This window comes from Corapipo altera, unplaced genomic scaffold, assembly GCF_003945725.1.
Source record: "Corapipo altera isolate COAL_440 unplaced genomic scaffold, ASM394572v1 96, whole genome shotgun sequence".
In the NCBI taxonomy this organism is placed as follows: domain Eukaryota; kingdom Metazoa; phylum Chordata; class Aves; order Passeriformes; family Pipridae; genus Corapipo; species Corapipo altera.
In genome coordinates, this window is record NW_020884962.1 from 78,696 (window position 1) to 88,462 (window position 9,767).

Below are 9,767 nucleotides of genomic sequence, written 5' to 3' on the forward strand. Positions count from 1 at the left end.
GGATTCTCCATCCCTGGAGGTTTTTAAGGACAGACTGGATGTGGCATCAGTGCCATGGGCTGGGAACCACAGCGGGGTTGGATCAAGGGTTGGACTTGATGATCTCAGAGGTCCCTTCCAACCCGGCTGATTCCGTGATGCTGTGATTCAAGTGGTTTTGTACCCACAGTGCCCAAACGTGAATGTGATCCAGCCCCTCGGCAAAGCCACGCATACCTACGAGGGAAAACTGCTTCCCACTGGAGCTGCTTCCCACTGGAGCTGCTTCCCACTGGAGCTGCTTCCCGCTGGCACCGAACCACGGGAGGTTTACAACGAACCAGAGCTGGCTCGTGCTCCCCTCCGTGGCGTTTTTAACTAAAACAAGGTTCTTTCATGGAAAAACTCGATGTTCTGGTCACGGCTTTCAAGCTTTTCGCGAGTAAACGTGGTCCTGAGCCATCAAAATAACTTTGCCAAGGTGTTGTTTCTTAGTACAAGAGTACTGGCTCTTGGCTTTTTATTAAATTCATGTTGACTTTTGGGGTTTGAGGTCCGCGGTCGTTTGAAAATTATCAGCTGTTGGTGTTGGTGATGTCATTAGTTTTCATTTTTGAGGGCTGACCTCCTTCACCCAAAAGCATCTGTCTCCAGAGGCACCCAAGACACGTCAAAATCAGGCAATAAATTGAGTTCTTATTGGATTCTGTGTAATAGGAGAGGCAGGAGGCTGCAGAAATGGTGCTGCTGAGGGGGGGAGCTCGGAGCTCTCCCAGGGAGCTGCCACTGCCTGCTGGAATTCCTGTGCCAGCTGGCCAAGCCTCACAGCAGCATTTTCCATGTGCTCCCGGACTCTGGGTGGTCCCTGACTCCTCCAACGTCCCTGCTCTGCCAGAGCTGCTCTGAGCCCTTCTTGGGGTGCCACAGCCTGTCAGGCTCACAATAAATCCTCAGGGAAAGATGGAGAAGGGGGTACAAGATCTTATATCCCCCCCCTTCCTCCTCCTTGCCTTGAGGTTTTGTCTTCCCAAGCCATCATTACAGGTGCTGTTTCCCAGGAAGTGGCTGGATGTCATTCCAAAACTGATGGGATGGAGTGAATCAATTCCTTATTTTCCTGTGCTCCCACACCCAGCTTTTGCTCTCCTTGTTGAAATGGGGATGCCATCCCCATCCATGTCCCTGCCTGATTTCCATCTGCCTTCTACCAATCCCAAGGGAAATGGGGCTGAGAGAGATGTAGGATTGGGTGTTTGGCTGCCCAGTGGGGTCATCCCATCATAAAATCAGGGAATCCCAGAATGGTTTGGGTTGGGAGGGACTTTAAATCTCATCCAGTCCCGCTCCCTGCCATGGGCAGGGACACTTCCCACCATCCCAGGTTACTCCAACCTGGCCTTGGACACTTCCAGGGAAGAGACATCCACAATTTCTCTGGGCAGCCTGTGCCAGGGCCTCACCGTCCTCATAGCCAGGAATTCCTTCCCAATATCTAAACCTGATTTCCCCCCCTGACACGTTTAAACATTTTGGTTTCTGTTCTTTCCCTCTCAGTGATCAGGAAGGGACGGGTGGTGTCCCCTTCTCTTCAGGAGGAGCTTCCTGGCATTTCTAAGCCTCTCCCAGGTCACCAGACAAAAAAAGAGGGACATGCCCAAGAGGAAAACACCCTTTTTGTCCTCAGCAATGATGGTACAACACCCTTCTTGTCCTCAGCAACAAAACAAACTGCGGAGAGGAGGATCCAGAGACACCACAGGGAGCGGGGACTTCTCATCCCTCAACCACGAAACGCTTTGGACCCAAATTTATCATTTCGGGCCGTGCCATCCGAGCAGAGACTCCCATAAATGGAGCATCTTGAACACACAGACTTCGACACACATCTCGTGGTGTTCTAATTTAATCTGATGTCCCTTACCTCTCTCGCACTGGGGGCCGGTGAATCCGTAGACGCAGGCGCAGCGGTTGGGCCCGATGCATCTCCCGCCGTTCTGGCAGCCGTTCTCACAGACAGCTGGAGGGGGGAAAAAACAAGGAGAAATCCATGATTTTTTTTTTTTTTTTTTGCTCCTGGTGAACCCACAGAGCTGAGGTTCAGCCGTGCTGCCAACACTTGCAGTGTCACCTCCACCTCATTCGCCCACCCGGAGCCTCCTCCACGCTGGGAAAAGTCGGAGGGGTTTTGGTTTTTTTGGTTGTTTTGGTTTTTTTTTTCCTTGGAAAATTGCATCCTGTTCTTGAACGAGCCCGTTTATGACAAGGCTATAAAACCCTCAGAGGATTTCCTGAGCTCTGGAATCTCAGTTTGTTGGGGTCAGCGCTGGGATTTAAATGTCAAGGTCAGGGATGGATTGAGGCGAACGAGAAAAGGCAGACGGGAAAATGTTTAAGGAATGACAGTGTGGGAATGTGAGGAACAGGAGGGGGGTCAGGAATTTAATCCCACGTCCCCAGAGCAGGGAAGGACCAGCCTGAGCAGCACGTGGACTTTTTAAATATTCGTTGGCTTAAAATGGGACCTGCCAAAAACTGCGGTGGACGGTGCGGGAGTCAAAGGAGGAGGTTGGTGATTGGAATCCTGGAATTATGGAATATCCAGAGTTGGAAGCGACCCACAAGGATCAGGGAGTCCAACTCCTGGCCCTGCACAGGACAAGCCTCAGTGGAGAGGAGGATCCAGAGACACCACAGAGAGCGGGAACTTCCCATCCCGTAACCACAAAACACTTTGGACCCGAATTTGTCGTTTCGGGCCGGGCCATCCGAGCAGAGATTCCCATAAATTGAGCATCCTGAACACACAGACCTCAACACACATCCCCTGATGTCAATAATCCAATGTAATGTCTGCTTTGTGCCCAGCTCAGAGCCCAGGTAGAGCCTCCTCCCGGAGCCGAACCCATCCCAGAGCCGAGGCAGCCGGAATGTGCTCCTTTGGGATGCTGCCAGTGGGAGTCTCCGTCGTTCCCACCCTCCCGGCGATGTCCTGCCAGCATCTGAACCCTCTCCCAAGGACATTCCAGGTGGAGCTGGGAGCTGCACGTAACCCAGGGCTCCCTGCACGCTCCCTTCCAACCCCGGGGGTTGCTGTTACTCAGAATTTTCCCAAGTTTTTGGCTGTTTGGGATGAAGTTTTCCAGCTGGTGCCTCTGGCTCCGCTTGGACTTTCAGGAAAGCTGCGGCACTGATGAATCAGTGGGAGCTGAGGGGAATTTTAGGGGGAATGGGAGGGGGTTGTCCAGTTTTTAAAAGTCCTCCTTGGCTTCCCTGAGAACTCTGGGGGGTTCCCACATTGATTCCACGGATTGGGAATTTGCCTGGAAAGTTTTGATTGATCAGAAATTCTCTCAAAGTCATTGCTGGTGGTTGCTCGTTAAAAGAAATGTTTATTAAAATGTATTACTAAATAATATATTATTAATAATAGATAATATTTAGTATATTTATTAATTAATATATTTATTAATACATTAATTTATTAATAATTAATGATGATATTAATAAATAACTACTACAAATAATTATGTTATAAATAAATATAATTCAAGTGTTGTTTATTGTAATAAACAATTCTATTAAAAGAATTTTATATTATAAAAAATAATATATAAATTTAGTATATCTATTAATTAATATATATTTCTTGATATATTAATTTATTAATAATAATCAATGATAATTAATAAGAAATAAATACTGCAAATAATGATGTTATAAATAAATACAATAAAAGTATTGCTAAATGTAATAAATAATTATATAAGAAAGAATTTTATATTGTATAAATAATAATATTAATTCATCATTATTATAATATAAATATATGGTTTAAAGTATAAAATTTATTATATTAATATATTATAGTAATTATATTTATTATTATATTTATTATATTAATATATTATAATTAATATTATATTATTACATTATTGTGGTATTATTAAAGTAAACATCTAAATTATTTGGTTGTTTCCAGAGGAATTTTAACTAATAGACACATATAATTATATTATATATTGTATAAATTTTCATATTTTTATACTTACAGTGAATTTGCACCTAATATATATTTATCTTGAAATTATATCTAGTATATTTAGACTTACAGTGAATTTATATCAAATAAATAGAGATATATAGACAGATATATTTGTACTTGCTAAGGGAATAAGGATGAGATTCCAGAGGAGAGAACTGACATCAAAGAGCCCATTCCCAAAAAAATGCTATTTAGAGAGGAATTTTAACTAATACACATATATTTATATTAAATATATATTTCTATTTTTATACTTTCAGTGAATTTATATCTAATTTATATTTATAATGAATGTATATATAATATATATTTATAATGAATTTTTATCTAATATATATTTATAGTGAATTTATATCTAATAGAAATTTATAACGAAATTATATCCAATATATTTACACTTGTAGTGAATTTATATCATATATATAGGCAGATATAAATCTATACTTGCTAAGGGGATAAGGATGAGATTCCAGAGGGGAGGAGAACACGGAGCTGCCATCCCACAGCTCCTCAGTGAGTGCCAGGTGCCCTCTGCCCACAGGGATCCCTGGATGCCTGTGCCCTCCCTGCCCTTCTTGTGGCATTCCCAGATCCCTGGGTGCCTGTGCCCTCCCTACCCATTCCCAGATCCCTGGGTGCCCGTGTCCTCCATGCCCTTCCTGCAGCATTCCCAGATCCCTGGGTGCCCAAGCCCTTCCCATGGCATTCCCGGATCCCTGGGTGCCTGTGCCCTCCCTACCCATTCCCAGATCCCTGGATGCCCATGCCCTCCGTGCCCTTCTCGTGGCATTCCCAGATCCCTGGGTGCCCAAGCCTGGGTGCCCAAGCCCTTCCCGTGTCATTCCCAGATCCCCGGATGCCCGTGCCCTTCCCGTGTCATTCCCAGATCCCCGGGTGCCCGTGCCCTTCCCGTGTCATTCCCAGATCCCCGGGTGCCCGTGCCCTTCCCGTGTCATTCCCAGATCCCTGGGTGCCCGTGCCCTTCCCATGGCATTCCCGTGGCATTCCCGCACTCACGCTGCCCGCAGTAGGTGCCGGTGTATCCCTTCTGGCACAGACACGACTCCTCGGAGCAGCTCCCCCCGTTCATGCACCTCACGTTGCACGTTTGGACTGGGGGGGAAGGAAGAGCAGGGGAAAACATCACACAGGGATCCCACCCCTCCAAAATCCCGGGATACGAACCGCTCCCGTGGGATGGACGGGCAAAGCTTCGGGGAAGTCGGGTTGGAAGCGGCCAATTGAAACACGCTGAGTAAAATCATGGAATATCTTGGGATATTCCCACAAGGATCATCCAGTCCAGCTCCTGGCCCTGCCCAGGACACCCCAACAATCCCCTCCTGTCCCTCAGAGCGTTGTCCAAGAGTTCTGGACATGTTCCCCAGGGTTTTCCTTTGTTCTTCTCCATCCCCTGCCCCTCTTTATTTCAGGAGTTGGGGCTTAATTTGTCCCCTATGAACACAGAAACATCCACAGCAACAATGCAGCAGGATTTCTGTAGAATCCTGGAATATCCTGAGTGGGAAGGGACCCCCAGGGATCATCAGGACACCCCAACAATCCCCTCCTGCCCAAACCCTCCTGGAGCTCTGGCAGCCTTGGGGCTGTGACCAAACCCTGGGGAGCCCGGGCAGTGCCCAACCACCCTCTGGGGAGGAAGAACCTTTCCCTGAGATCCAACCTCAGCCTCATTCCACAGAAACCAAAGGCACCCACCCATTCCTTAAGGAATCCACCCCAATCAAACATCTCCAGCTTCATCCTTCCTCCAGGACATCCCACCACAGCCCAGGAGACTGTGAGTGAGGGCAGAATTCCTGACATCTCATTTTCTCTGAGAACTCTCTTTCTTTGAACAAATTTTTCTTTCAGATACTCCACTTTTCCAAGATCTCCATACCCTTTTTTATCATTATTTCACATTACTGCTTCCCTTTAAACCCTTTTCACATCCTAAAATCTGCCTGGCCTTTAAAATTCCTCCATCTTAAAGCCTCGTGAGATGTTTGGGGGGGGACAGAATTTCTTTGGTGGAGGAAACTTTGAAGACATTTATCATCCTTTTACAGTTTCTACATGGCCTTGTTGGTGACATTCCTTGGCTACAAGAGGGTTTTTTTACAGAAATCTGCAGAGAAAAGCACGTCCCATCTATTCTTCCATGTGAGAGTTCAGCTTTCACACCAGATTATGACCCACTGGATGTGACTAATGCACTGTAGGAAAACAATAGCAATAAATAAGCTGGGAAGTTTTATCCTGCTGCAGACACAAAGCCAGGATTGGGCTTGAAGTGTTTCATCGTTGGAGGAGAAGAAGAGCCCCAAAAAAACTGAGTTTTCCTGCTAAATATTTGGTTACAAACGGCCCTGGAACGACACATTCCTCCTTTTGTAAGATGTGACAACTCCGACTGCAAGGGCCTGAAGTTGGAGCAAGTCATGTGAAACCTGTTTTTCACGTTAAAAAAAAATAAAATATTAAAATAAAAAGGCCTGTAGAGAACACAGCTCGTGTCTGCCAGGGAGAGGAGGGGCTGTGCCTTGGCAGCTCCGGGAGGCTGGAGAGGGGACGCGTCTCCTCCGTGCATCCAACACCACTTCCAAGCAGGCAAGAGCTGCCTGTCCGAGAGGCAGCAGGACTCAGGAGTGTCCCACAGGGATAATGAAGCGGTTCAGAGGGATTCTGGAAGGCGGGATGGGATGGGATGGGATGGGATGGGATGGGATGGGATGGGATGGGATGGGAAGGCTCGGGGGCTCCGCGCTCGCCGCGTGTGCCGCGCGTTTAATCCCGGCGGCGCTGGGGTGGTTTGAATTAGTCACGATGTCTCCTCGTCTTCCTACTGCTCCCCCCGGGGCCAGGGATCCGGCCAAATTGAGATGGAAGCTTAATCCTTAAGGAAAACTGAGCTGGAGGCTTCAAAGCACGGCCCGGGGTTGTCAGACACGAGGTCGGTCTCTCTGGGAAAAGGCCCCGATTCCGGCACATGCTTCCCCTTCCAGCCCTCACCTCCATCAGTCAGCCCTGGGAAAGCAATTAGAGCCAGAAATCTGGGAGGCCTGCCCAGAGACACAGGGAGCTCGGAAGTGTCTGTCTGTCAGAGCTGTCCATCTGTCAGGACTCTTCCTTACGCATCCCGAGCCTCGCGTTCAACGCGAGGTGCAAGAAATTTGGGGCCTGGATATGAGAAGAGCCCTGATGCTCATCCAGAAACTTTCCAGCTAACTGGCAAAGGCTGTCCCAGCTCCCATTTCTTACCCCTGCCACGATCCCGAAAGCCCTGAGGTCCCATCACCATCTGATTTATCACAGACTCCCACAATGGGTTGGGTTGGAAGGGACCTTAAGGCCCATCCAGTTCCACCCCCTGCCACGGGCAGGGACACCTCCCACTATCCCAGCTTGCTCCAAGCCCTGTCCAGCCTTGAGTTGTCCAAGGTTGGCCCTGTTCAACCCCCTCTGCAGATCTGGAAAGCAGAAGATCCATCTTTCAACCGGGAATTTCAAGGCCTGTTGTGCTTCGTCGGGATTTTCCAGGGCAGCAGAGAGCAAAGTTGTAGGAAGAGGAGAACAACAGCTCTCCCTGGTTAACTTTTCCCATGGTTGGATGGGGCTGGATTCGTTCTCCAACTGATTTTGAAGGCTCAGTGGTTGCTGCTGCTCTGCCAGAGGAGTTTGCAGGCAGGTTTTCTCTCTGCTCACACCCCCCACGTCTAAACAGCCACTTGCAAACGACTCCTAAAATATCTTTGCTCCCCAAAGTAGGAAATTCAGCTTTTTGGGATGACACAGCACAGGCAGAGCGGCTTTCCTTGCCTCTGGAATGCACAGCTCGCCTGCTTTACCCCCCCTGAAGAATTCCTGAGAAATGCAGCCCCAAACATGCCCTCAATGAATCCCAGATTGGAGCCCCTGCAGAGGAACCCACCCAACCCCTTGGAAATCCACCCCAGGCTCCCGGGAATGCCCAAATGTACACACTGCTCACAGCATTCCTTGCATTCCTCCCTGATTGCTTCCACATGGACCCTCACTCCAGATTCCCCAACTTCTGTGGCTCCAGCACCTTCCCCTTCCCGGAGCTCTGTGCACCCACGGGCTCTGGTGCTTCCTGAGGGGTATTTCCAGGGATCTCTGGGAGCAGATCCTGGGAATTTCCTCCTTCCAGTTGCATCCTGAGTGTGGGTTTGAGGCTTTTGGAAGGTGGGGGGCAGTTCTCTGAGCTTCCAGCAGCCTGCAAGTCACTTTATTAACAATATATTAACAAAGGCTTGTCTCCAGCTGAGCAATAATGGAAATAATTCACCTCTGGGTTGTCTCTTTCCATCAGAGGCCTCAAAAGACTCGATAAAATCCCATTAATTTCTGGATTTTACACAAAATCACCCTTCTTAAAACAACTCTGAGGTTTTTTTGCTGGCAGGGTTTTTTTTTGGCTGTGTTGGGATCGAGGAGTGTTGTCACTTATGGGTGGACTGAGTATATAAATGACATATATAAAAAATGACAGAGATAAATCACCCAGTGTTGTTGCCCACATTTAGTGCAGGAAAATCCTCATCAGTGCATTATCCTGGCTTTTAGAAACACCTGGAGCCCTTTTGGGAAGAGCTTTAGGCCTTGTGCCACGTGAACAGGTCCCTGTCCCAGCACTGCATCACCCTCCAGCCTAGAAAAAACCTTCTCCATGCCTGCAAAATCCCAACTGGGAACATCCCAAGTGGCAACTCGTGGCCATCAGCCTCTGGTTTGGGACTCCTGGCTGGTCTCCAGCCTCCAGCAGAACTCCCAGGTCCTTTCCAGTGGGAAAAGGGCACAGAGGAGCAATAATTCCTTTCCACCAAAAAAAACCAAACCTATGAACTCTCAGGATTTGGACTCCACATGGAAAGTTTTCCATGCAGAGCCCTGTGCTGCAGGTTGGTGTTGGAAGCATCATGCAGGGATTCCCAGAGGGATTTGGGAATTGCTTCCTGCCTGCCTGTCATTCTGCTCTTCAGAAACCCAAGCCAGCCAGCCCTCTTCCTGGAATTTTCCAGGTGTTTGTCCCAGAGGTCTCAGGAAAAGCGGGAATGCTGCATTCCCAGTTCCAGCAGTAATTCCATTGTGTCACTGCAGTTTGCTTTAAAACCCTGGGCAATCCCTGCCCATCCAAACCACGGCCTGGGAAAAACTTCATCGTTTTTCCATTGGAAAAAAAAATAAATCAACGATATTTCTTTGGTTCCCAAAAGCAGGGACTGATTTGATTCCACTTCCAAGAGCAGCCAGGGCTGGATGGACTCCTTGGCAAAATCCCTCTTTGCTGCTCTGGGATGTGGTTCCTGAGCTGCATCCCAGAGGATTTTTCATCCCAGAGGAGCAGAATTCACCAGCAGGTGACGATTTCCCTCCAGGAATTCAGGGGAAATGAGGACCCTTGGGGAAAACAACCTCAAAAACCGGAATATTTTGTGACCTCTGCCCGGGTCAGGTTGGGAAGGAGCTGCCAAAACACCCCAATATTTGAGGTGCCCAGAGAAATGTCTTTTCTTTAAGAGAGCACGACTGCTCAGAGGGAGGAGGGTCCCCAGGATGTTCTCTTACCTCCAGCTGAGCCACAGTTGGGAGAAAGTTGTCCATTGGAGCACGTGCACATGTTCGGCCGCGAACAAAACCCGTCACCACAAGAATTCCTGCAGATTGCTGGAGGGAGAGAAGGAGAAGGAGAAGGAGAAGGAGAAGGAGAAGGAGAAGGAGA

At 48.2% G+C, this 9,767-nt stretch overlaps 1 protein-coding gene across 1 annotated transcript in view; it reads right to left on the reverse strand.

Moving 5' to 3' along the window:
- The window catches only part of LOC113957184 (fibrillin-2-like), a 99,959-nt gene that overhangs the window by 75,171 nt on the left and 15,021 nt on the right, over window positions 1-9,767 (reverse strand). Inside the window, 3 exon segments of the mRNA XM_027664404.1 lie at window positions 1,901-1,996; window positions 5,039-5,134; window positions 9,614-9,712. Of these exon segments, the coding sequence (XP_027520205.1) occupies window positions 1,901-1,996; window positions 5,039-5,134; window positions 9,614-9,712 (291 nt within the window).